General features: G+C 46.4%; 1 protein-coding gene and 1 long non-coding RNA gene across 2 annotated transcripts in view; both read left to right on the top strand.

The window, feature by feature from the left end:
- LOC310662055 overlaps window positions 1–27,498 on the top strand; it is a 359,048-nt gene that overhangs the window by 329,347 nt on the left and 2,203 nt on the right. The window lies entirely within an intron of this gene.
- Window positions 47–25,608, top strand: CAVIN1 (caveolae associated protein 1). Its single transcript, XM_083408744.1, has 2 exons — window positions 47–1,022; window positions 22,795–25,608. The coding sequence occupies exons 1-2, from the start codon at window positions 597–599 to the stop codon at window positions 23,476–23,478; spliced, it is 1,110 nt and encodes a 369-aa protein (XP_083264870.1). The 5' UTR covers window positions 47–596; the 3' UTR covers window positions 23,479–25,608.

Raw genomic sequence — 27,498 nt, 5'->3', positions numbered from 1 at the left:
CTGAAGGCAGGGATCCCTTTGGGTTTGTCCCAGCCACACTTAAACATTTGCAGTTCTGTTCAGGGCTGTCAGTTTCTCATCAGCAGCTTTGCACAGAGCTTGTTTTGTTTTGTCCCCTGCCGCCACCGCCCTGGATTCCCCAGAAATCTTGCTAGGAATCCCTGCCTTCGTCCTGTCTATTAAAATCAGAGGCTGTTGAAGTTTGGAGCGCTGCATTCCTCTGCGAGTGAGCGAGCGAGCGAACCCTGCCTGTGCTCGCATGCTAAAGCCGTTGCCTCCTCTCCAACTATTTTAATCATTTCAGAAAAAAAGGGGTGGGTCTGCCAGGCATTTGGCAAGAGGCTCCTTTCCTCCAGTTGAGGTGGAGTCAGCCAATGGCCTGGAAGCTTGGAAAATTTTGCAGGACAGTTTCTCCGGACAGCTTTGCAAGGGTTGTGCCATTTCAATTGAAGCACACATCCACACACTGCGCTCTTGGCTTCTGGCTCGCCTCCCAGATCTGAGAGATCTCAGATTCAGCCTCGCCTTCTCTCTCTCTCTTGTCCCTGCAGTGTCAAACTACTCCAGGCTCTGCTAGTCAGGACTCCTGAGCAACCATGGCAGACACCACCCTCCAGATCGTCGAGCAGCCAACAGTCTCTGAGGCTTCGGAGGAGCCAGCAGGTGAGACCGAAGAGCCCATCAAATCTGACCAGATCAATGGTGTTATGGTTCTTACCCTTCTGGACAAGATCATCGGAGCTGTTGATCAGATTCAGCTGACCCAGAGTCAGCTGGAGGAAAGGCAGCAGGAGATGGATGGGGTGGTGTCCAGCATCCAAGGGGAGCTCGCCAAGCTCACGAAGGCCCACTCCACCACCAGTAATACGGTCAACAAAATGTTGGAGAAGGTCCGCAAGGTCAGTGTCAACGTCAAAACTGTCCGGCAGAACCTGGAGAAGCAAGCTGGCCAAATCAAGAAGCTGGAATCTAATGAGGCAGAGCTGCTGAAGCGCAGGAACTTTAAAGTCATGATCTACCAGGTAAGGCACCTTTTGATCTCTCCCGCTTGTGTCTTTTTCGGTTGGTGCATAAGAGCGTCCAGCATGAGGGCGCCTCTTGCCTTCTATATGGGGCTTCCCAAAATTCCCATGCTACAGCACGCCATATATAGGAAATTCAGGACTTGTGTCATCTCTGGAATCTTAAAGAGAACAAATGTATTGCCCTTTTTTTTGCGAAGATTCCAGAGTTCGCCTTAAATGCTACACCAGTGCAAACTTTGCAGGAATTTGCCAAAGAACCGTAGAGGGAGCCAGCGGTGGGGTGGGGGGAGAGAATAACCTGTTGTCTCGTGGCAGTAGAAAGCCAACCAGTGTCCTTAAAGCTACAAAACCTGGAAATCCCTTTTTCGGTTTGTAAAATGTGCTTATTGGGGCAATCATTTGGGAAAGCAATCTGCACATTTTCACAGTTGTCTGTTAGAGAAGTAGCATTGCAGGGAGCACACTCTTACTCTGCGGGTTTGGTGCTAAGTCAGAGCTCTCTGTCCCTTGGGTTTGTGCTTTCTACTTTCCCTGCAAAACTAAATCTGATGCAGTGTGGGTTACAGATTCTTTTGGCCCTGACCTTTCAGGCCCTGGAGCTTTTTCACCACTTCAGTGAGAGGTTGCTTTGTTCTGCTGTTTGCAGTCCTCTTTCTAACACGTTTGCTGGCTAGCCTTACAGACCTCCTAATATCAAACAGTTCAAAATAGGCAGCTCTGAACCATGCTTCCTATTCTGTGGCGGTCTGGCCTTTAATACCTGTGTTGGAGGAGAAGTGGGACATTATGAGATAGGTTGCCCTGTCCTGTAAGGACAAACACACACACACACACACACACACACGGCTTAGGACAGAAAACCTACAAAAATGTAGCTGCGTTTCTTACTATCGCAACATGAAAGGGGATCTAGTTATGTCTGGTTGAGGAATCTGGCAAGTAGCTGACAGATATAGCCCTCTGATTCACGGCTTGAGCATTCTCAATTATATCATGCCTCAAAGGCGGGAATACTCCAGTATATAAGGGTTATGAACACCACCAAACCAGATTTATAAATACACTTTATCGGAAGCCTTGTAGATTGTGTTGAGGGAATTTCAGGCCCCACCAGTAGGAAAATTGTGCAGGAGTGAGGAGAGAGAAATGGAACATGCAGCAGCCAATGGAGGAGGGAATAGAAAGGAAAATCTGTCTGTGCTGTTTTATTTTTCAGGGCATTTTACAAATATGAACACAGATACTATTTTGGTTGAGATATTTCCTCTCCCTTTTCACTGGAATCTAAACAGTTATGAGGTGGTGGCAAAATGCTCTTGGGTTTTTGTGGAAACCAGGTCAGCAACCTGATCTTGAATAGGTTCTTGAACAGTGGCGCCTGGGGTTCCAAGTTGTGAAGGTGCAGGGATAGTAAATTTTGGACTCCGTAAAGCACCTTCAGGGTCTGGTTCCCCTAGAATGAACTCAATAGGGAACATGGGTGTGGTTCTGTTAGATGTTGGGTTACTGTGGTGCAGTATAGTGGTTAAGGGAATGAGCCAGGAGCTAGTTCAAATTGCAGCTCATCCCTGGGGGAACTAGGTGACAATGCACAGGTAACAAACCTTCAGACCTGCCTCTGTCATATGGGAATAATAATATTAACTTGTAGTACAGGATGGTTCTTAAGAATTTCTCAGACAGCCCTGTGTGCAATAGAGAACTCCCATCAAAAGTGCTGTATATATAATACACACACACACACACACACACACACACACACATACTAAGGCTGCAGCCCTATGTGTCCTTACGTGGAACTTGAAGTGAATTACCTTAAACTCAGTGGCAGTTGTTTCTGACTAAGCCTGCATAGAATTGGTTTAGCATTGGCATTATAATGTTATTTTCTCAGTGAATACCAGATATTGATCAGATATACAGAAGGTAAATTTCTCAGGCCATGCAGATAATGGGTTTTCCACCCACCTTGCCATTTTTCCTTTGGCCATTCAATATATTCAAGGACATCTCACTTTTCCTACAATGGGTTCAGAGCAGCATGTTAACCTCACAACAATCTTGTGATATAAGAGAGGCTCGGAGTGGAAACCTGCTGGCATATTCTGATGTCTCATTGAGTTCCACAGGGCTTACTCTGAGGACAGCTTGTATAGGATTGCAGCGTGAGGGATGGTGACTTGCTGCAGCCACTCAGAGAGCTTCATGACTGAGCTAAGCACCTGAATCCAGGATTTCCATTTCCAGATATCACACTCTAGCCAGTGCCCCACCAATGTTGGCTTTAGTAGGAGTAGCCACCTCATAGTTGCCCATTGTGGAGTGTTGGCATTTTCCAGCGGCTGAACCGTTGGCTGAAATATTGTGAGTCTGGAGTTCATATCCCAGCATTGCCCTTAAGAGTCACATGCATATAGTCTCACGTAAACATCCTTTGTGAACTTATCTTTGAAATGGGAATAATGATGGCCAACCCCGCAGGCCTATAGTAATAATGAAGGAAATGTAGTGATGGCACAGGGTTGTGGTGGTGCGAAAATGAAATTAGAATCACGAAGGACTTCTGTATGCCATAAAGGGCTGCAGAAACAATGATTAAATGCTGCCCTTTGAAGCAAATAGAGAGCAAGCGCTTCCCTCACACGTAGCCCCATAACACAGTGATTAATCACAATGGACTGTAGGGGGCCTAGGAAAAGCTGGCGGTGTATATACCAGAACCTTGCCCTGTTGCAACAACTTTTCAAACAATGGGAGAAAATAGATTTGCTTTCAAAGGGGGATTTTTTCTCACTGAGGTCAGCCTGTACTGTTGCTGTGGATGCTTCTGGCACTGTTTGTTTTGTTTCAGAATTACTCTTGTCTTGCACGCTGAACAGAGCTTGCCATCTGGGGCGAGAATTGGGTTGCGCTGCTAAAATACTCACATTCCCTGTCCTGCAGCTATAGGACTAACACTCTGAAAACTCTCTAGGCAGCAGAGTTTGCAGCCTTCAATCTATGCTTTTGATTCAAGCTTTCAGAGAATCCCATCTAGGATGACTGAGTGGGGTGGAGGTGGGGCACTATATGAATACTGGGGAGTGGGGTGGCTGAGCAAGTTTGGTGCCATGATCTGGGTGAATTATTACTATCAACCACATCAGAGGCGGATGATTTCCTCAGAACTTATTAAAGCAGCTGCTTGCACGGGTGTGACTGTGAACACTGCAGGACGCACTTTCGTTGTTGCTTCATGCCCTCATCAGAATTAGCAAATCAACATGCACCAAGCTCATGTGGCCTCGAGTATGGCCTGGTGTTTGCTAAGGCTACTTGAGTACAGGGAGTGAGGACTGGCAGGTAGGAGTGCCAAGGTCTGCCCTCTACTTCTACTGTGTTCTGTCACCATCACTTTGGTTGTCTCTAAGGCCCAGGCCACCTGACCTTGCCTACACAACTCACACTGCAGCTGACAATGACTCTGTTAAAAAAATAAGAGTCTGAAGCATGTTAGGCAATACCTAGAGCACAGTAGACAGTCCTGAGGAGCCCTTCTTCAAAAACTTTGAAATAACTGCTGTCTGCATTTGGGCATTTTAATGCATTACACACTCAAGCCTGAGAGTCAAATGCTGGCTGATTCTTCGACTTCTCCTTAGGCCACAGCCCTCACTGGCTCTGTTTTGCACCCCAAATATTTTTGCCTGGCTGTAACATGCCCTTCAACTCTGATAATGCCTCTTGCTGGCCTGGATGGAGGATAGAGAAGATTGTGTGATGGTGTGTAGAAACCAGCCTAGCATACGAAGGTGAAATGTAAATTTGTTCTTCTAGCACTTTTGCCTCTGATCCCACCCACCATTGCCATCTGGCCCTTGTTCAGAAGGGAATGTGGCCCTCATGCCGAAAGTGTTTCCCCCATCTCTGCAATTACACAATAGTAAACCCTGGTTTACCACTGAACGCAGGTTTGGCATTCATGTTTTTGGCACATTACGTCTTTGCAGAATCTTTACAATTTGAAAGGTGCACACTTAAAACATTGTAGATAATACTCCAAAATGCAATGTGTGAATTGCTCCTTTGTGAAAATAGAATCAGGGTGTGGCATTTGTTCTGGATTTATTCAATCCGGAATGAGTAGGTGGTATTATGAGTACCTCTTGTGCTGACTCCTTGGAAATGCTGCTTGTTTTCCTGCCTGGATCATTTGGAATTCCAGATCATTCAGTCTTTGACTCCTGTCTTTGGTAGTGCTGTTTAGATGCCAATGAGATGGAATTATTTTTCCACATCTTTCCGTTATTCCTTGCTTTTCCTCCCTCTGCGTGTGATGGGGGTGGTAGCATCCTTGGTTTACAGTAAAACAGAGGGGCTGACCCCTTCTCACTTTTAAAGGCAGTGGTGGGAGCTTAAGGCAAATGGGAGAAAGAGTTTGTCTTTCTAGATCTCTGTCTACATTTCCTATTTGTTCCGGCCACATGTAATCTGACAGTTGTACTTACAAACATTCCTATGATTTTGGAAAGAATGCTGAAGAAGCTTTTTTTTTGGTGTAAACACAAAAGTGTAGGTGGGTGAGGGAATGACTTTTTCTGCAAGGTGATTGCCATGAATCAAGAGGAAGAGAGAACGATATGGGCTGCCAAAAACCCATCCTTGATCACCAGAAGCTGCACCCCAAGTCTCCCTTTGGCTGTGAACTACTGTCGGGCTGCCGACACCTCTTCAAACTTTCCAGCAGAACCACAAGGTAGACAAAATTCTTGGAGATTTTCAGGGTTCTCTTATCTACGCCGTGTATTGAATTCATACACACAACCTTGATGACAGTCATTCTTTACTCCTGTATGCAAGCCCTTCATCTGTTCTAATATATTTAATTCCACACCAGTTCCACAAGAGAAGAAGATGGTTCTTCATTTGTCCTATATGCAACAGGAGCAAAACTGCAGAGAGAATCCATGATTTGGCCCAACCTGCATATGGACTCTGTGATATACATGTGCACCCATGCTCACACACTCGGGCATGTGGTTTGCAGTGTCAAAGGCTACCTCACCCCACCTGTTCTCCCCTCCTCACTTTGGAGTTTACTGTAGCACAGCAGCCTCTCTTTGTCAGAAGAGCAACGGCAACTCCTGGATGCTGCAATGTGCTTTTGACGAATGAGTTTTTGTCCTTCGGTCGTAAAAATCCATCCCAGTTAGAGCCGCAGAAGGCCCTATAAGGCGATGCCTGCGCCCTCTCCTGGGAGCCAGCCCTGGGATTGTTCTATCTATTTTCGGACTCACTCATGGCCTCGAAGCTGCAGTTCCCCAGTGACACCCAGAGAATTCAGCTTCATGGTTCCCATCGGCACCATTTAAAAAGCAGTATCTCATGATAATCCTTGGCTGCTAGTAAAAAAGGTTACTTTTTCAAATTTCTAAAGGAAGAAAACGCTCTGTATCTAGATGCATAGTGTTGTTTCTCTGCCCACGTAGAATGCAGAATCTGAAGGATTTATTATTAACATGTTGCTGCTCTTGCTGTTTATTTTAAAGCAACTGAGGCTGGAAACATGGCCTTGTTGGAATGCTGTTTGCATTGTCGAAACAGATTGTGCGGTGCAGCAATAAATTGGCTCAGAACAAGGCAGCTTGATGGAAGGAAGCAACATTTCCCATTGGTATTCAAGATAAGATAAAGTTGGGAAGAGGATAAAAGTGGGGCATGGTGCCATAGTGGTACCTAAGTTGTAACAACTGCTATAACAATAATAGTACTTGTGGGCTCACAGAAATAAATGCAGCACACTTTTCAATTGGAAGTAATTACATCTCATTCCAGCCATGAACAAAGTTGTATCTTTTGCCAAACTTTAGACATCAAAAGGGCTTGCTATCAATCTCAATGAAATATTTATGGAGCCATTTTATTTATATCCTCTCAATCAGCATTGTTTATCGAGTTGCAAATTCAGCAGCCCTTCCTTGAGAACAGGGCAAGAAAGCCTTTACATGAAGGATGGGGGCACTGTGGCCCTCCAAATGTTGTTTGACAACATCTCCCATAATCCCTGACAACTGTCCATGGCGCCTGAGGCTGATGGGACCTGGAGTCTAGCAACATCTTGAGGGCCACAGGTTCCATAGCCGTGTTTTACTGAACCAGTTTCCTTTGGAGTCCAGAGCACTGGGACCATACGGTAGCTTCGTACACTTTTTCTCTTTCAACAAATGTACAAGCTGAGTAGGCTTTGCATAGGCACAGGCCATCGGTGCTAATTCCAAAGCAATAGAAGTCTAGCACCCCTAAACCCTGGAGGAAAGAGCACAGCACAGTAATAGTGTGTTTGGCGTGTTCAGTCCCCAGCATATGCAAGCAGAGCTGGGAAAGATTCCTGTCTCCATCCCTGGAGAGTTGCTAAGGCAATTCCCTGTGTCCCTGAAAACAGCTCTTTCACCAAATCAAAAAGTTATTTTACTTTGCCATGCCTTTTGCAACCACTGCCATGCAAAACTGATTTTCAGCCCCACCACAATTTTAGAATTGGGTGTGACATGACTTTAGCCAAAGAGCAGCTGCACTATCCATTAAGCAGGCACCTATTGTTTGACATCAACTGACAGGTTATAACAAGAGAAAGAGGAGCAAGAGAGAGCATGCACACGCTCTTCGCTGTGCTCTCTGGCTATAATACAGTTTGGGACAGTGAAAATTCATCACACTGAGGCTGTACTCAGGGGTTTAGCGCCATGATTTATGTGAGATGGAGAAATGAGAAAGCAAAATGCACCAAAAGTAGAGAAAAGAACAAGTGAAGAAAAGCCATTTGGGGAAGAGATTTGTTACCGGAGGAAATGGGCAGTCCAAAAAGTACTTTTGCATAAAAACAGACTGCCCTGAAAAGTTTTATTCTAGGTGCATTTGTTACAAAAGGGAACCAAGCCTACCTGTGGTCCCTTTTCAGGCTCCTGGAATAAATTCCAAACCTGACAATGCCTGCAAAACAGAACAAAGACCAGAGCAAGAGGCTTTTGTTGATTTTGTATCATGTCGGGGGAAGGAAAAGCAGATTAAACATTTAGAACAGAATGCCAAAGGATGTTTAGTCTGCACCTTGAGGCAGATATGGCTTAGGTTGGGGCGTGTGTCTCACTCCACCTTCTGCAGGCTGTCTGGTTGTGAGTTACGGATAGCTTCAGGGAGAAGGAGAAAGGAACTCCGGAATCAGTCAATTGACCTGTTTGCATTGAAAGATGGCATAGACATTTGAAGCAGAAAGTGCATTAATTTTCAGAAGGAAATAAAAGTTATTTTTCGGTTGCAAGTTTTTAGGGTTGCAGCACAACCTCTTTCCTTTTTATCCCCAAGACCCTCCCTGCCCCTCCAAACAACCTTCAGTATCTGACAGATAAAAGCAGGCACAAATGTGGTCAGGTGAAATGTGAAAAAGACTAGCATTTACTTCAGTAATGAGGAAGGAAGGCACTTAATAACGGAACATAGGAAATTCTGAAAAATATCAAATCACAGGAAGGGAAGCCTCCTGTTTTTGCAGCCTGCAAAAATCAGGGTGGGGTTCTTAAGCACCCGACAGGCCATAACTCATTGGTGGTGGGTTTGTGGTTACCTTGGGTGAATCACAAGTTGTTCAGACCTGGAATAGCAAGTCACCTGTGGCGAGTAAGAACGGTCCACAGCGAGACAAGAAAGGAAGCTTTCATTTCTTTGTGGGCTGAAAATGCCTATTAACAAAGGTGTGTGAGAGCAGGGGCCTGTTACTTTTTGGGGGGATGAGGGAATTCTTTGCCCTGCTGCTATTGGCGCCTTTGCTTGCGCAACATCCCTGCTGCCGTGATATTGACTTGGCCTGCGCCTGTGGCTGTGCTTACCAAGAAGCCCTTGGATCCTCGATGGTGCCCACTGATCATTCCTTTTCCTCATCTTAGCCCAAGAGCATCCATGGACCGTCGCCGGAGAGCATGCCCTTTGGCCTTTCACCGGAGAGCATGCCCTTTTTGGAAGACAGTGAGCCTTCTGAGCCTTCGGAAGAGACTTTGCCTTCTGAGAATGGGCCCTGGCCCCAACCAGCACAGGATGAGAAGGGAGGCAGCCACTCTGGCCCAATGGAGGCAAAGCCATCCACGGATCATACTGAGCCCCTTCTCCTGAGACTCTGAAAGCAGCTGACCAGGCCCCTGCGTAACGGCTGCTGGCCTCATTGAGACCCAGGGCCCTGCTCCTTCTGCTTGCAGAGAGGTCCTGGTTCATTTTAGCTTCTTGGTAGACCAGAGGGTGGGGCAGGAGGCTTCTGCTTTAACCGTTGTGTGCCTTTTTGCTGTGTTTGCCTAGCCGCCTCTGGAAGGGAAGGAGAAAAGGAGAGCAGGATACTCGAAGCTCTTGGGTGCTATGCACTGTTCAGTTTGTAATGCAGCTTATTGGGAGAAAGGGGGAAAGAGAGGAGGGCCACAAGCCCCACCCTTGGCCCCCACCAACTTTAGCCAAATCATGGCTTCCCATAGCCTTCTCTTAACAATTACAGGGCTCTCACAAATGATCCCTCTGGTACTCCCCCCCCCCCCCATTTTTCTTACTATAAAGCAGTATAAATATGAAATTATTATTATTATTAATTTTGAGTACTGTTTGATAGTCTTGAACAAGGTACAGCTTCTCTCGTTGCTTTAGCTTATCTTTCCGTGAAAGTGGGAGGGAGTCTGCAGCCATTTTGAAGCTCAGTGGGAGCGGATTTCGGGTGTGAGGAATTCAGAGTAAGATCCAAAGGGCTGCTCATGGATACAGTCAAAGATTGCATTGCTCCTTCTTTTTATGATGATTATTTTTATTCCTCATACTCACTGTAGAAATGATAACAATCAAAACAATGCAACTAAAGAACTAGGTTTCAATCAACAAAAGCCTGACACGCCTTCTTTCCTCAAATGAATATGTGCTTTTTCTTGCATGCATAGCCTATAATTGGTTACAAATGTAGATGCTCCTGAGAAATAATTCTATGTGGTCTAAAACCCAGGGTGGAGATTCCTCTCTCTCCACGCCACCTGACTGGCACCATTCCTTTGAGGAATTGCTGTGCTTTCCATCCCACTGAGCTGAACACAAGGGTATATTATATCTTCTTGTCCTCCAGAAACACCCTCTCAGGTCCTCTAGAGCTTCTTTTCTCCTTTCCCCCCTAACATGTTCCTGAACATCACCATCTGCCTAACTGCTTGGTTTGGTTACTGCAATCTTTGGAAGCTGGCAGAAGATGAACTAACAGGTACAAGCAGTTTGAGAATGGCCACAAGCTCTGGTCACTCCGGGTAGACATTTCCCTGAGGTCAGTGCATGGGAAGGGGTCCGAGTGTTGGTGCCGCCTTGCTTCATGTGTGCTTTGAGCCTGGCAACAGGATCTACCTGCTGTATGTTAGCTGGCAAGTGACGTTTTCGAATCTGCCTCACTGTCGTGCAAACTAGCTTACCCTGGCAACGTGGCACATCTTGGCAGAGTCCTGCCCAAAGCAGTGTGTGTGCCAAGGGGTCACGTAAATGGAAATCAGCTCCTCTAAGTTTTTGGACAGCATCAAATTCAAGTGGTAGCAAAATTAAAACTGGACAAATCACGGGTCTTCTGAAAATCTAAAGTGCATTCTTCAGGGATTGTTTTGGGTCCTGAGTATGAAATAACAATGTATATTTGGCAGCTTTTGTACTTGAGCAAAAGGTTTGAATGAAAGTAATGCTCCTCTTTAACTCAGCTCCACAAAATAAATATTTCATGGGATTTTGAGAGACATCTCTACAAGGTTTTTTTTCTTTTTTCTAATCCACGGATGGGTAATCCCACCCCAGATCTATTCTGGATCCCTAAGAATACCATATTTGAAATACTGTGGGTTGGGAAATTGGACTGCTAGTTCCTATTGAAATCATTGGGACAGACTGGGCATGTCTTAATGTAAGGCCATTGATTTCAGTGAGAACTAAGCTAACAAACTTTATCTGGAACCTGCTATGTGTGTATGTGTGTGTGCATCAGCCTTCCCTACCTTGGTGCCCACCAGAAATTTTGGACTGCAAAGCTGAGCCGTCCAGCTGTCAAAATTTAAACTGTTGGCTCCTAAGAGCAGAGGCCTGTCTCCTATAGCTTAGGTTGCCTTGCACAATAACAGTGACTGGAACCATAATAGTAATCCAGCAGGAAGTTCTCCTGAGCAAGCTCTTGTGAAGCTCCCGGGCTTATGCAGGAGAATATTCTGCATTGTACCTTTTATCTTTGCTGTGCAGAAGTCAGCTACTATAAGGTTTTGCTTTTGTTTGTCTTTTTTAAAAAGAGCGTTCTGTTCAAAGCTCAAAATAGGCCCAGCTTCTTGACCGAAGAAAAGTTTGGGGGGCCCTATATCTCCTGCAGCATTTTAACAAACTCCTATTATTAAATGAGCTTTGTAAACAAACCCACAAAAAGTTACTAGTCTGTTTCTATTTATTTTAAAGACCCCTTACTAGCCTGCTGGGGACACACAGAGGAAGCAGAAAAGAGCTCTGCCCCTCCTGCAGCTATCCACTGCATTTTTATGGGGTGTACGGAAAAGGAGGGCATCTCCCATTTGCCAGCCTGCTTGGTTTCTGTGCTGAGCCCAGAGATGGGAAAGGGTGTGCCATTCTGCCTCAGCCAGCCCACTCACTGTGCTTCATCGAATTCCATGCCTTTGTCTGCATGCAGCTCCTTGTCACTTATCGCAACAGCCAGCAAGTGTTTAAATACAAGGCTGTATTAAATGTAGGTGTGGCCTGCTGTATTCACACGCAACGACTAGGAATCCTTGTGTTAGCATTTGCATTCCCTGAAAGCAGGGCCCAGACTGAGGCTGACCCCATACAGGTAAATGAGTGGGCTGTTCTTCAGGGGCGTGACGCCACTGTGACTTTTGACAGATGCATATCAAGCAGAAATTCACCCAGATAGGGCTCTTTTCAGCCTTGAGGTCTAGCAATGGGAAAAGGAGGATCCTGTTGAATCTCAAGCCTGCCGTGCAGCTGTTAAAGGCATATAGAGCCCATGTCAGGTGCAGCAAAGCTGGCAACTGTGTGCTGGATGGACATCCCACATTCCATTTGGCAAAAAGAATGAGCAACCTCATATTTGCTGTTTCTGGGCAGGTCATCTTGGTAAACTGGAGCGTTTCCTGACCTACGGCTACATTTGCTGCTAGGAAATAAATTTATCATCTGCCTGATCCCAGTTGTAGGCTTGTTCCAGTTTGGAATTTTAGCTGTCCAACCACACCCTCACTGAGAGAGGAACGCAGATTTCAGATGCTTCTGGAGAGTGAAGAGCCTCATTATTTTCCTGGCTGGACATAGGAGGCCCCCTCCTGGCGTATATGTTTCAAATTCCTGCCTTAATCTCTCCCTCCTGAAGCCGCACCTAGCGGGCAAGGCCAGGGAGAGAGGGGGGAGGATGTGGAACAATGAAGTGCTTTGCTGTGACTAAGAAGTACAGAATTCACACTCGGCTCCTTTGGAGGCTGGAGAGGAGCCAGGCTCCCGAGCAGATTTCTGTTGCTTCCAAATGCACATTTAAGAAGTCTCCCATACTCTGCTGGTCTGGGATGGGCAAGAGTAGAGTTAGGCAGATGGATAGCTAGATTGTACAGGTGATGAGATCTGTGTCTGTCTAATCTTCATCAAGATTTTAATCTGGAGAAGAGATTGGCCAATGAGGAGCTTGCTTTGGTCCCAGAAAATGTTTTTTTGTGTAGTATTCACCCTTGGGTTGGATAAAAATGCCTACTATTTATCACTGTTCTTGTTCTTGTAGAGAATTTATGGGCTGCCCAAGCTTCCAGGGTAGCACATAGATAAAAGAATAAAACATTACAATAACATTATCTCTCCAGGATGTGTTTCTGTTTCTAGGGGTGATACCTTTCCCCTACACTGCATGTGCTATATTTTCTTTCTGGGAAAATCAACTTTCCGTTTGGATGAAAGAATGGATGGCAAACTATAAATAAAGTGGTTTTCGTTCCTGCACCCTCCAGAGAACAGCACATCTGTTGTTGCTGCGATTGTAGTGTAGAACCTGGTTGGATCAAATGTCACAGGCATAAGTTTGATATTTGTGGCAGCAAGCAATGTCACTCTCCCACAGTCCCATCTGCAAACCTTGTGCCATTTTTTAAAAAAACGTTTGTATTTTCATTCATTCATAATGCAATTAGGGATGCAGTCATATGCCTACTAAATTAGTAGGCATTACCCAGCAGCATTTCTGAGTAAACATTGAGAGAATTGAACTACAATACTGTGCATGCTTGCTTAGAGTAAGCCCAAGTGAGCTCTATGTAACTTGATTAAAACTACATAAGGAAAAGTAATGCAGCCGAGGTGGAATCCTAAACATGCTTCCTAGGAAGTAAAGGCCAAAGTTGAATTTGCACAGTAGAAGTAACAGTGCCCTGAGTTTCTTTTTAAAATTAAAAGCATCTATAGAAAGTTACAAATTTGATCTAAATAATATAGGATGAGGAAAGGTGCATAACATTTAACCCTCCAGCTGTTTTTGCACTCAGAATACCCTCTCCCCCAGCTGCTGTTCCCACACAGGATATGTTTGGCATACCAATTTACATTTTGTGCAGTTTTGGTTTACTAATGAAATAGGGATGAAAGTAGGGAAAGGTTGGTTTTTCAAAGGAAAAATGGATAGTAGCTTTTGCTTATTAAATTTTAATTAATTGGGTCAAAGTCAAGCAATGGGTGGTATTCAACTAAGTTTCACTCTGAGTAGACCCATTGAAATTAGTCATACTCATTAATTTCAGAGCAAAACCTAGCTGAATACCATCCAATAAATAAAACCCTTTCGATCAGTTGACAGCTCATTTTACAGGTCAAGCAGCACAGCAATGCACCAGTCCAGCATAGGAGCTACTTTTTTTTTTTAAAGGAAGGAAGGAAGGTAGGGTGAACACAAGCAATGTTACTTCTCCACCAAATCTGTGCCATGCCATTCTTTGACCCTTTTCTTTCCCATCCATTATTATTTGGAAGCTGAACACTCCCCCTCTTCAGTGCCAGAGTGACAACAACCCTGGTTCTTTAATTCTCTCTCTCTCTCTCTCTCTCTCTCTCTCTCTCTCTCACACACACACACACACACACACACAAAATAAATGGCAATACAACCATTTCCCCTCTCTCAGCTCCACACAAAAATTATTACAGGTAGATTTAGTATCACACTGTTGTCCTTGAATGGAGACTTAGGACACCATCACACAAAGGATGGAGACAGACAAAAACAGCATCCCACAGCTGTGGTACAAGTCTGGCTTTGCAACTAAAACGACAGACGTGAATATAGTCGAACCTCCGTTTACATAACCCTCTGGTTATGTAAACTTCAGGATGTGCGCGTGAAAATCTCACAAGTATTTTACTGGGTTTCACCCGCACATGCATGTGCAGAAGCGGTCCTCAGGTTGTGGAAACCTCAGGATCCGAACGGACCTCTGGAACAGATCCCGTCTGCAACCGGAGGTACCACTGTATACAGTTCAGGCAACTCTTTGCTTTTTATTTTATATTTAAAGTTCATGCATTTACCTATTCATTCATGGCATTGACTCTTTTATTTTTCAAAAAGGAAACTTCTTTTTAAAGTACAAAAAATGGGTGGCAGGGGAGTTTGTTGGTGGTATCATTGAAGGTCCAGGTTTGCAGAGCTGTGACATTCCCCCCCCCCCAACAAGACCACGATATTGTAGGAGAATATGCACATTTGGCTCGACGTCATTGAGGACCCAAGGGCTTTGAAAACAACATTTTCTTGACCCAAAGATTAAAATATGGTAGTGATGTAAGTTCACTGGCTGTCTGGATAAGCCCTTATTTATTTGGAGTTTGAAACCATGCCCCTTCCCTTCTCTTGAAGCCTAAATTGGGCTGACGGTGCCGTTGTTTTTGCTTCTCTCATGCAACCGCACTCTCAGGCCTTTAGCTGTTTCCTACGCCTCCGCCACCCCCAGTTTTGTAACGCCAGGCCCCACCAGGCTGGGAACATCACTCGTCTTTGTGTCTTGCTGGCCTTTTATACATGAAGGGGAGTGTTTATATGTGTTGTAGCAACCAGGCGGTTTGAGTGTGCCCATAAAGACTGCTGGATCAGTGAGTCACTGCTCAGGAACGTGGACTTGGATGGGGAACACATGGAGGGGGAAGCAGGAAGGAAAGCTGTCCTGTGGAGCTCGCAAGTTGGGAGGGAGCGATACACAGCTGAGCCCTTCTACTTTGCCTCCTTGCAGCTCCCATAAAGGTGTACCCAGCCTTCCCAGGACCTGGAAATCAAGGACTTTGGAGTGCACAAGCCAGACTCCCCTCTTTCCTTTCTGTGTGCGGCAGAAAGCAGAGGTGGGGTAGTGAGAGTCTGCAACAGCACTCCCTTCTGAGTCTATATTGCTTCCAGGACAAAGGAGCCAATTTGCTCTTCCTTGTTCCTCCCAGTAGATTCCAGTCTCCTTTTGTGCCTTTGGTTGTGTACGCACACAAACAGCAGCCGAGGAATTAATGGTGGACTAGCATCCTTGCTTGCTAATTTTCAAAGTATGCTCTTGCCAGGGAATCCTGGGTTCCTCTCCCTCAGGAGCGAATAAGTTTCCTCACTGGGGACATCACTATTGGCAGGTAAGCTTCCCTAAAACGCAGCCGACCCATCTACTCCCAAGCTTCATCTCAATGCACAGCCATAGGGGGAATGTTGGATGCATTCCAGGGCACAGCCTCAGGTCACACAAGGTAACGGCTATGAGGCCCAATCCAGGCCCCATGTGAACTAAGTACAAGCCCTGGAACAGGCCCCAATTTCCTTCTGCTGAGGGTTTCATGGCATACATGCAGTGGTTCTTCATGTGGAAAGGGTACCCTGATAGCAAAACATTTACAGTGTTACCTCGGGTTACATACGCTTCAGGTTACATACACTTCAGGTTACAGACTCCGCTAACCCAGAAATAGTACTTCGGGTTAAGAACTTTGCTTCAGGATGAGAACAGAAATTGCTCTGTGGCGGTAGCAGGAGGCCCCATTAGCTAAAGTGGTGCTTCAGGTTAAGAACAGTTTCAGGTTAAGAACAGACCTCTGGAACGAATTAAGTACGTAACCAGAGGTACCACTGTATTGTTTCTGAGTGGCAGGCTGTGTGTCTTACTCACAAGTTGTTGGTGGACTGACTGGGAGAATTCCAGACTGACACTTTGCAGGCCATGCCATGCTAGACCCTTTGTCTGGTAAGCCCATCCTTTGTTTGGTCAATTTTACTGCCAAAGAACAAGGAGTTGTTTTGAAACCACTGCAGAACTTAAATGGACTATGCCAGGAATTGCTTGACCGAAACTAGCTAGAGCCTCTCTTCAACACATCTGCTTGTCATTTGTATCATCATCATCATTATCATCATCATTAAATTTGCATCCTTAGATCTCGGGGTGGTTCACAGCATAAAAATACAAGATAAAACACAGTCTAGGGTGCTCATGTCAAGTGTGCCCTAACTTAGCAGTTTCAGTCACAAATGCCTCCACTCAGAATCCAGTGTGGACTGTACCAACTGTTCCCAGAGTATATTGGGGAGTGGGTGTAGCAGGGGGGGCCAGACTATTTCAAACATACCCTCAGAGGTGGGGTTTTTTTTAAAAAAATCTCTCTCTAACCCAAGACTGTGCTGCTTCCGGTCATCCACCCCTTTTCCTCCCCCTTCTACCACAAATTTAAATGTGGTAGTACAGTAAGCCCCACTTGTTCATGCCAGTTTTGAGAATACTTCCATTGCGTTGTTGTGTTAGAATCATAGAATTGTAGAGTTGGAAGGGACTACGAGGGTCATCTAGTCCAACCCCCTGCAGTGCAAATACAGTATTTTGTCCAACGTGGGGCTTGAACACATGACCCTGAGATTAAGAGTCTCATTCTCTACTGACTATGTGCCCTCTTCAGTTTTTGTTTGTATGCACAATGGCAGTGGGATAAGTATATTCTTGCATACTTTGTTGAATGCTGAGTATTGTAGCTGCTGTTGGTCATAGCTCACTTCCATTTAAGTTTAAACAGTAGAGCTTGACAGATGGATGGTCTTGAAATCTGCAGGTTTGAAACCTTGAGGACTTGAAACCTGCAGCTATTTAAAAGAACAAAAGCTCAGAATCAGGATTCTGCTCTGCATGGCAGACCATGTTCCATGATTTGTGGTGTAGTAGTTCATCGTGTGTGCCATAAGCCGGGGGGCAGTCAAGACGGGACCTACGTGCAACAGAGGGGGTGTTTGGAACTCGCCCTTCCTTGCACAAATGTTGTGAAGCCAAGAAGGAGCCGATAAGGATCAGAGCTGTCCGGATATGGCCGGCTTCCAGGTGTAGCTATGCCACTCTGGAGAGGGGGGCAGCTTTTGTTCAGGCTGTCATTGTGTGACTTCCGGGGGAAGGAAGTGATTCCTGGTGTTGCTGGTCCAGCGGTGGCCAGAGTCTCTGGGAGATGAGGAATTGCCCTCGCAGGTGTTGTTGTGGAGAAAATGACTGCCCTTGCTGGATTTGGGGGCTGGGGGGTGGTGGGATATCCTGATTCCGAAGAACCACCCTTTCCCCCCAGAGGCCACATGTGAAGTTTGTCCCAGATTTGAAGACTTTATTACTAAAGCAGATGTTGGCGCTGCGTAGCCAGTAAAAGACTGGAAAACCAGGGCAGCTTGTGTGAGTAAACAGCAGAGGGTTTGGGTTAGAAAAACCACTTCTGCTCTGTTTGATTGTAGAATGGGTACTCTCAGTGCCAGAAACTGAGAATCCAAGATTCAAAATCCCACTAAATAACTATTTCTAAAGTTTCCGTTGTTGTTGTATGATGGGGTTTTTCTTTACCAGCCTTTGCTAACCTGGTACTCTCCGGTGGTTTTGGAATACAACGTCCATCAGCCGCAGCCAGCACAGCCATTTTGTACAGTTCAGCACTGGACCTGGTTTTTCTCAGGCATTGCACTGCTTGTCTGGCAAACACAGGTCACCTGCAAACCTTAAAATAGTGATATCTCCTGATACCTGACGAGGACAACACTAAAAGTACCACCATATCCAAAAACAGTTTGTCAGAGCATGTTGACCTGGGTAAGAAGGACTGCTGTAGTCATTTGATTACATGCCAGATAGATTATTTGAGATGTTATCGCAATAACAACAGCCCTATGAGGTAGACAAGTGTTTTTATCGCTGTGTTGGGGCTGAAAGTTCATGGCTTACTTACAGCCACCAGCTGAACCCATGCATAAGAGAAAAAACGTCTGCACTCCTAGTTCAACACATTCTGTTATCACTATGCTACTTAAATAGCCAAAGTCCACGTTAGAACCAGATTCTGTTCTCATTTGCAAAGCAAGCAGCCCAATCCTCTGGATGCCTGTAAAATGAGTGTCACTGTAGCCACATACACACTGTTGAAAGCTACTTGTTGAAAGTTACTCTAGGTCTAGGATATTTGACCAGTGATGCTAATGCCCCACCGTGCCTCCTTTCTTCCAGCAAAGATCCTCAGGGGATTGCCTTGTGTAGAATGGCTTCTACCATGACGGCCCCTTTAAGGAGGCCCCAGTCCTCCTTTCCAGGAGACAGTCAGGCCAGCTGAAAAGAAGAGCAGAGTAGGGAGCAGCTGGCACCACCAAGACCTAATGAGGGGCTCTTGGAGCTCAGAAGTTTAAATAGCCAAGAGGTAGTAATCAGGAGAGGAAGACGTCTGGCTTGACAGAGAAGGAAAGAGAGGAGCAGAGGCCTGAGGGACAGCCATTTCTAGTATCCAGTGCAATTTCTTTCTCGGCCAGGGAAGGGGGGACCTGACAAGAGGCTCTCCCGACCACCTTAGTACTCTTGGTAGAGGATATTGGGGAACCTGGCCATTTGAGTGCCCATTGGGTGTCCTTAGAAGGCACCAACAAGAGGACTGATCCCTTCCCTATATCCCATAGCTGTGGGAAAGGGGCTATTGGGGTGCCCCACGCCCCACAAGCTAGAAATAACCCATTGTGAACCACCAAAGATGATTGGGACTGGGGTGAACTCCTGGTGTCTACAGCAGATATCATTGGGGAGGACCCAGGCATGGAGAAATGTGAGAGAACTTTCTGAGAAGGTTTTGCTGTTGCTTTGATAGTTTGTAAAAATTTTGAACTGTATTACCCAGGAAAAGGTGTGGGAGATTGGGGGGCCTTGCAGCAAGGGCCGCAGCTCAATCCATCTGGAGCTGTTGCACTTTGCTTGCCCTGCCTTGAGTTAGGACTCATATTTGAGCATATTCACCCATAGACTGTGGGACAGTCAGTGTGCCGGTCCCTTTGGGCAATGTAGCTCTGTCTCAGCTTAACTCCTGTAGGGCCTTGTATGATATATCCTCCATGCAGCACCTCAGTTGCATTGCTTGCCACACCAGTGCAGCTCTCTGGACGTTTTGCTGTATTGATGCAACCCCACAAATCGTAAGCTTTTCTTTGTCATGTTTGGACCCTTTCCTTCCTCTGAGGAGCTCAAGGTGGCTACCTAGGGCTATCTTATTTTTTTATTGTAACCAACGTGTGAGGTTGTGAGACAATGACTTGCCCCATGCAAGCCAGTAGTCTTCACAGATATGAGAGGATTTTCAGCTGGGTTTTTTTCTCACATGTCAAGCCTGCATTCTAGCTACTGCTGCAAAACAAAGAAGCCCAAACCAGTCTGTTGAAACGCTGCTGTTAGTCACGTTGCTTGAAAGGGTGGTGACCAGAAATGAGTTCTTAAAAAATCATTTATAAAGCAATCATAGCAGCATTACGGTGTAATAGCACTATACTTCTCTTTCATTTAAAACAGTGTAGCTGGGAAAGCATTTTTGCACTGATTAAAAGATTGATTTAAAAATAAACGGGGGTCATAAAGTGGCCTAAACCACAAAGGCTATAGTGGATGCATGCTTAACTTCAATTGTGAACCGCCTTGTGATCTTTTGATGAAGGGTGGTATACAAATTTAATAAAGAAATAAAATGGTCTCACCCACCACTGCTATATTGTACCCACTGTGTTCCAAATAGCATGGCAACTGAAAACTCAGTTGCTGCTCTGATAGTAGCTTACAGCAAAGGAGAAGTTTGGGGTCAGTATGTAGGAGTCATAACACCCTTCAACTGCTTGAATTAGGTTGCCAGAGAAGACCATACTACACCAGTTCTTAAAATTTGTAATATCCTAATTCATTATTTTCGGCATTATAGCAGTCAGATAGTGTGAATGCCTGACGGCTTAAAGAATGAAACAGACAAATTACCAGCGCCTAACTAGGAATTCCAAGCAGGACAGAGTTTGCTTCTTCGTTCAGGAATTCCCTCTGCAAAAGGCAGGGACAAAAGACAGTTTGGGCTTTTGCTGGACAGACTTGAGGAGGGTCTTAAAAATGTTCAAGTTTCCCAAAATCACAAGGTTCTTCATCAGGCAGAAAAGTTTTCTGCGTGGGAAGCTGGAATTGTCAACGTTCTGTCGCCTTTCCTCCTGTGCCTTGTTCCTCGTTTTCCCTTGGGCTTGGCTCGTGACTTTTCCCAGCAATTCCCTGCCTCCCCCTCCCCCCCCCCCGCCCGGCTCCTCTACTTTTCAAATAGTACCATTCCAGGAGTCATAAATCTGCCTATCTTTCAGCCCCAGTCCCAACGCTGTGTACGGCGGTGGCTATTTCCAGCGTGTCCCAAGAATGCCAAGCGGGGGATGCACGCTATGTGCTGCTTGGGTGAAAACCAATATCGGTTCCAATCTGCCCCCTCCTCACCCACATGCCTGCCTGCATGCTTTCCTTCTGCATGCAGGCACACCATGGCTGGGCCGGGCTCTGTTCAGAGAGGAACAAGAAATTGAATTAACAGCAGAAGGCTTGGTCTAACTCTGATCTGAGGTGGCATCCCAATATCTAAGAGGCACCACTTCAAACTGCCTTGTGGGGGGTGGAGGCAGCAGAGGATAACATAATTGTGAGTTGCTTCATGCAAAAAAATCTTCCCATCTAGAAGATGTCCAGGAGACCAAGCTAGAACCTTTCCCCCTGAGTTTACCGCATAAAGGGATTATTAGTGGCAAGTGCCATAACAGACTATATGCACCAGAGGGCAGCCTTGACTTTCGGCATTTTTTCAGGCAAGTGCCACAAACTTAATATATTAGTCATGCTGTCATTCTCCACTATGAACAAATTTTCTGACAATAACAATAACTTACTGTAACTTAAAGCAAAGTACATATGCTTCTAAATGGTCACATACTCTTCTCCTGCATAGGCCTGCCTCTGTTTCACCTCCTTTCTCTGTTGTTTTCCTGTGCTTATTATGGATTGTAACTTCCATGATGCAGGGACCTGTCACGCCTGTTTTCTTAAAGTGCCAAGGACATAGATGGTGATAGACAGATTTAACAATAATGCGGAGGAGGTGGAAGAGGCTTATGGGGTGTGTGTGTAGTTTTGCTGCTCTTAGCCACTCTCAAAAGTTGATTATAGTTCCTTATTTTAACAATTTCCCCCTAACTTTACTGCACCTTAGTAGCTCATAATCCAATTACAGACTGTCTGCTCACACTGTGAACTATCAGTCCTCATGCAGCACATCAACCACGAATTATAGTCCAATCAGGATTACGAAAGTGTCTGCTTTTGCAGCATGCCTGAGAAAACAGCAACATAAACTGGTGAGGGTTTATGTCTAGCAGGGCACACAACGCAATATAAATTGGCTTGGTATAGCTTGTGCCCCCCAAAACTGTACATTGGAAATAAAGGAAGCTTTAAAAATGTTCTCAAAATGTCACATGATGAGATGGATGTTTTCCCAAATGCTGCCACAAATAATAAGCAGTAAGTGCCCACAAAACTTGTGCAATCACATTTTTCACAGCTCTGAACAGTAACAATATATGTGGGAGAGATAATTATAGTTTTGCCGTGATCAAAATACTGCATTGGACTGCTCTGAAAATGTGGTGTCTTAAAGGGAGAAAGTCCTTTAGTAGTGGGGCCAGTGCTGGGTTAGAGAAGGTGGGCTTCTTCCACATAGGCAGGCCCTACAATTAGGCAGTGAGAAACAGCCTCAGGCAGCAGCCGTCCCTCCACTATTCTCAGTGAATCTCCTAAACCAGGTTTAGGGGACTCAGCCTTCCAGATGTTGCTGAACTAAAAGTCCCATCAGCCCCAACAAGCATGAACAACAGCCAAGAATGATGGGAGTTGTAAGTTCAACAACATCTGGAGGGCCAAAGGTTCCCCACATCTGCCCTAAACTAGCCTGACACCATTAGGTTCAGTGGAGGCTGTTGTCCCATCACCAGTGTTGAAATGATTCAATTGCCAGTGCAGGACATGGAATGAGGGGCATCACCGTCTTCTTTATCCCATTCAAGGTGTGCACTCTGCAGCTCAAGAAAGCAGCAGTTGCCCTAGCCAGCTGCCAGAATTGGCCCAGATAAACATCTGGTCACAGGAGCTAAAAGGTTTCCGTACCCCTGGTCTGCACTGATTGGCAATAGCTCTACAGAGTTTCATGTAGGAGATGTTCCCAGCTTTAGCTGGAGATGCTGGGAATTGAACCTGGGACCTTCTGAGCTTCAGCCCTTCCTCAAGAGAGAAGAGATACTTGTTAGGTGATGTAGGGAAGAATTAAAGACTCCTTCAGTGGGGATTGTTTTTTCCCCACAGCACAGGGAATGGGGCAGCCAGCATTAAGAATCTCATGATTTCCTTCTTGTGTCTTGCAGGATGAGGTGAAGCTGCCAACCAAGCTGAGCATTAGTAAGTCTTTGAAAGAGACAGAAAAAGAAGGGGAAGAGGTTGTGGTGGATGAGGAGCACCCTGAAGAGGAACATATTGAGCTCTCCTCAGATGAAGAGGTGGAGGTGGAAGAGATTATTGAGGAGTCACGGGCAGAACGCATTAAGAGGAGCGGCATGAGGAAAGTGGATGACTTCAAGAAGGCCTTCTCCAAAGAGAAGATGGAGAAGACCAAGGTGAAGACCAGAGAGAACCTGGAAAAGACCAAGGTGAAGACCAGAGAGAACCTGGAGAAGACCAGGCAGAACCTGGAGAAGACCCGACACAACCTGGAGAAGAGGATGAACAAGTTGGGCACCAAGATTGTCACCAATGAGCGCAGGGAGAAGATGAAGACCTCTCGGGAGAAGCTGAAGAAGTCCTTCACCCCCGACCACGTGGTCTATGCACGCTCCAAGACAGCTGTCTACAAAGTACCACCTTTCACGTTCCATGTCAAGAAGATCCGAGAGGGGGAGGTGGAAGTGAAGGCCACTGAGATGGTGGAGGTTGGTGGGGATGAGGCAGAGAACACAGATCTGATGAGGGGTGAGAGCCCTGAGATGAGCACCCTCTTGCATATTAAAGAAGAGGCGGACACGATGCTGGCAGACAAGAGTGACAGCGAGTGAGGCTAGAGTGGCATTGGAAGACCATCAAGAGCTGACCATGTAATCTTTCACGTTTCCCCTTTTTGGCCTCACATGGGTGTGCACACACACACACACAATATATATATATAGATCTTGCAGCCCCGCCCCCCAAATGCGACACCAAGGTGCATTTTTGTATATTTCTGTTTCAGCATCTAGAGCACAGGACTTCATAGCAATCCATCAAACACCATTCCTACGACCGAGAGCTTGCTTTGCCTGCCAGCCTGCTGTGGCAACACCCCTCACCCGCCCACCCCAAGGTGCTATCAGCAAAGCAATCCATTTGCATGCCCAAGAAGCATGCTGCCTCTTAACTATTCTCCTTGGGGCTCAAGAATGCTTCCAGGGACCAGAAGACAAGATTGGACGGACAGAAGGAAGAGCAGCGTGGCGCAGAACCGAAAGAAGGAAGGGTTTGGCACAGTACTTTACTGAACTGGGGGAGGAAAAGTGACTGAGGAGGGATGCAAATGTAACGTCATGCGATGGTGCAAGAGGGAGGTCTGTGCACCCCGCAAACCATTTTCCAAGAGATTATTTTTTATGCAGTCACACTCTAAGGGCCTTATATTTGCACACATGAAAGAACAGCAGCTGCTGCTGTGCATGCTGGAAGGAGGAGAGGAGAGGAAAGGTGTCGAGGCAGCGTCCCCTCCAAGCTATTTGGGCTGTTCGCTGGTCCTGGCTAGGAGCCACGCTTGCAACATGGCTCCAGTGGTCAGTGCTCATTTCCTGGGTTAGGGCATGGTGGGGAGTGGCAGACCAGTAGGTGTGGCTGTGAAAGAGGGCAGAGAGCACAGAGAAAAGGTGGATTGTGAGTCTTTGGCTGCAAGTAAAGTGTTAATAGCAAGAGCCAAGAGGAAACTCTTGTCCGGTCAGCCAGCCACCTTAACCCTTGTCCCTGAGCTGGATCCTGCGCACTGAAGATGGCTTTCTGCAGTGCCTGGATTCCAGGTCAACATCTGTACCTTCCTGCTAGGCTGACTTGCAGCAGCCCATTTTTAACTCGGGCACTGCTATTTGGGTGCTCTCCAGTGGGGTACCCATATGGGTTTGCTGTCGTTATATTGACTGAACTTGCTGCTTGGGGAGGGCTGTGGGGAGGGGGCGTTCAGTGACCCAAGACGTCTTCTTTGTGTGGGTAAGGTGCTTCTCAGCAAACTCCCCACACTTCCTTATAGCTACCTCTTTGGGCTTGCTTTTTTTTTTTTTAAATTTGTGGGTGAGCCTGAAGCTTCACTTTTTCCCCAAGCACCACCAAAAAGAGGCTTCTTTCCATGGTGTTCAACACATGCAGCTGCCTGCGCACACACATCTCTGGTCCACCAATTCATGAAGTGGTTGAGCAGGCCCCTCTTCCCCAACTCCTGCTACGATTCTCCCACGCTCCCCTGTGGGATCAAGGAGGGAAAGTCGGCAGCATGCTCGGTCCCAGCAGCGAACTCTGCCAGGGTTCCCTTGGCAGTGGTGCCAACAGGGCAAGATTTTGGGGCAGACATCTCAGCAGACTGAGCAGGTGGGCCCCCAAATCTAGCAAAGGCAGCTTCATCGTATTTTGAAACAAGCAATGCACATTGCCACCTGCAGCAATGAAGTAGTAATGCATTGCCATATAAGCTAAAAGGTCGAAAAAGGCCATTAAGTCCAGAGCCTAAAACAACCCACCAATGACACTGTACCTCCACCATTCCATGCCCAGCATTTCCACCACAACCTATACCAATGCTGCCTGCTCTAGCAACTCAGCCAGTAGCTTGGCTGAGCCATCCATAGCCCGGTAAGGAGGTAGAGGTGTGTGTGTGTGTGTATAGGGATGTTCTTACTCAACCATGGGGTGTGCAAACTCCACCACACTAGAGTTTCCAGTGAGCCTTTCTGTTCTTGTTACGTTGCTGTGGATCTTGCGTCCGGGAGAAGACAGGAGTGCCCAGAGTACCAGATATGCTTGGACTTTTCTTAAGGCCATCACACATAGGGCAGAGACCACACACCACTCTGGGGAGAGAGCAAGGGGCAGGGGGAGGGTTGTGCCAAGCTGCTGCATTGTTCCTTTTCTAAGACTGCATCCTGGTGAGCAGCATGACTAATAAACTTCCTTTTCTAAAAGAACAGGTGTGAGGTGTTTGCAAGGGGCAGGGGGGAGAGCGGCATCAGGCAGGTCATTCAGGCAGGTGCAGCGCAGCACCAAGCCACACACATTAAGGGGACTTCCCGGCTCGCTTTGTTTCAGGTGGGATTCAGTCACTGCCAAATTCAGGTTGTGCAGCAAAAGCCGACCTGCTGCTCTTGCTAACCATACTTTCTGTGCCGTAAGGAAAGCGACGGGAAAACACACTGGAAAGTGGGATAGTGGTTTCTTGACACAATATTGTACAACGTCACTGCAAACAAATTAGAATGAATGCTCAATAAATAGCCAACATCGTCTCACCTCCCTGCAGACTTTGTGCACACAAATTGGAACGAATGCTCAATAATTGGGGTGTCTGAAAGAAAGAAAGAAGAAGAGTTTGGATTTGATATCCCGCTTTATCACTACCTGAAGGAGTCTCAAAGCGGCTAACATTCTCCTTTCCCTTCCTCCCCCACAACAAACATTCTGTGAGGTGAGTGGGGCTGAGAGACACCAGAGAAGTGTGACTAGCCCAAGGTCACCCAACAGCTGCATGTGGAGGAGCGGAGACGCGAACCTGGTTCCCCAGATTGCAAATCTACTTATCTTAACCACTACACCATCATTATTATTTTTTATTCTTTACTTAAAGGCCACATTAAGGCAATACCTTTAACAGGCCAAACTCGCAAAGTAGGTGTGCAAGGTTTAAATTTCTCCAGAACTCTTCATAGCAAGCAAAACTGGGGGCTGGGCACTATTGCTGAAAACATGGAACCTGTATTTAGCATGTGAATTGGGGGGGGGGGGGGTTCAAGTGTCCTTAACAGTGCCATTTTTTTATTTTGAAGGGAAAGCAGCCAGTTGGAAGCTGTTGCTAGGGAGGACAGGCAGACTAAATCGCAACCTCGCCTCCCTTTCTGTGTCCTGAGGAGAGGCTGGATAAGGGGAAGAGGCCTTCTAGGTAAGAAGACAGAGGGTGGCAGTGCTTTCCAGCTTCCTCCTCGTTCCTCTTAGTGTCCCCCTTTAGGACTTGGCTGGAAGGAGAATGGAGGCAAAACTAGAATTAGCTGGCTCTGACTCTACTTCCTATTGTCTCTGCCTTCTGCCCTGCTGGTCCCAATGGACACCTATCAGCACTGGATGAGAGCTGAAGTCCAGCAACACCTGGAGGGCACCACGTTGGCTAACCTTGCCCCGGGCAGTGCAGCATAGATAGCTGGTTGCAGATGGAGCAGCCACGTTGTCCTCTCACTTGCTCACCTGCATTCTCCTGGGTGAAGCAATGATGGAAATTCACTGCTGCGAGCCTAACGCCTCCTGTTATGCCACTCGAAGGAGGATAGGTAAGAGGAGAAAGCAGTTGTTCCTGCCTCAGCATGATGGCACCAAGATTGGTTGCTATCACCCCACCGCCTGTGATTGCAACGCTTTACCTGTTTGTGCACTTTCTCTTTGGGTGGCACAGCAGGGTCATGAAGAGGGAGCAGGCAAAAGGAGCAGCCTCTGCATGCTCACTTACCCTCTCTCATTCCATGGCATGATGGAGACAATTGAATTCACTGGGCCCAGTCCCCATGCCACCTAGTAAGGTAAAGGATCCCTGGACGGTTAAGTCCAGTCAAAGGCAACTATGGGGTGTGGTGTTCATCTCGCTTCAGGCCAAGGGAGCTGGCATTTGTCCACAGACAGCTTTCTGGGTCGCAACCAGCAGGACTAAACTGTTTCTGGCGCAATGGGATGCCGTAATGAGTGCCAGAGTACACGGAAACACCATTTACCTTCCCAGCACAGCGGTGCCTATTTGTCTACTTGCACTGGTGTGCTTTTGAACTGAGCACCTCTTTTTACACTAACACCAACTGCAGATTGGCTGCTTTTCT

This window comes from Podarcis tiliguerta, assembly GCF_965153285.1.
Source record: "Podarcis tiliguerta genome assembly, chromosome: 13".
NCBI lineage: Eukaryota > Metazoa > Chordata > Lepidosauria > Squamata > Lacertidae > Podarcis > Podarcis tiliguerta.
This window is presented reverse-complemented; position numbering and strand designations above follow the sequence as displayed.

Coding starts and splice junctions, on each gene's coding strand:
- CAVIN1 (XM_083408744.1), top strand. CDS start 597: ATGGCAGACACCACCCTCCAGATCGTCGAGCAGCCAACAGTCTCTGAG. Junction 1,023..22,794: donor TTAAAGTCATGATCTACCAG/GTAAGGCACCTT, acceptor TGTGTCTTGCAG/GATGAGGTGAAGCTGCCAAC.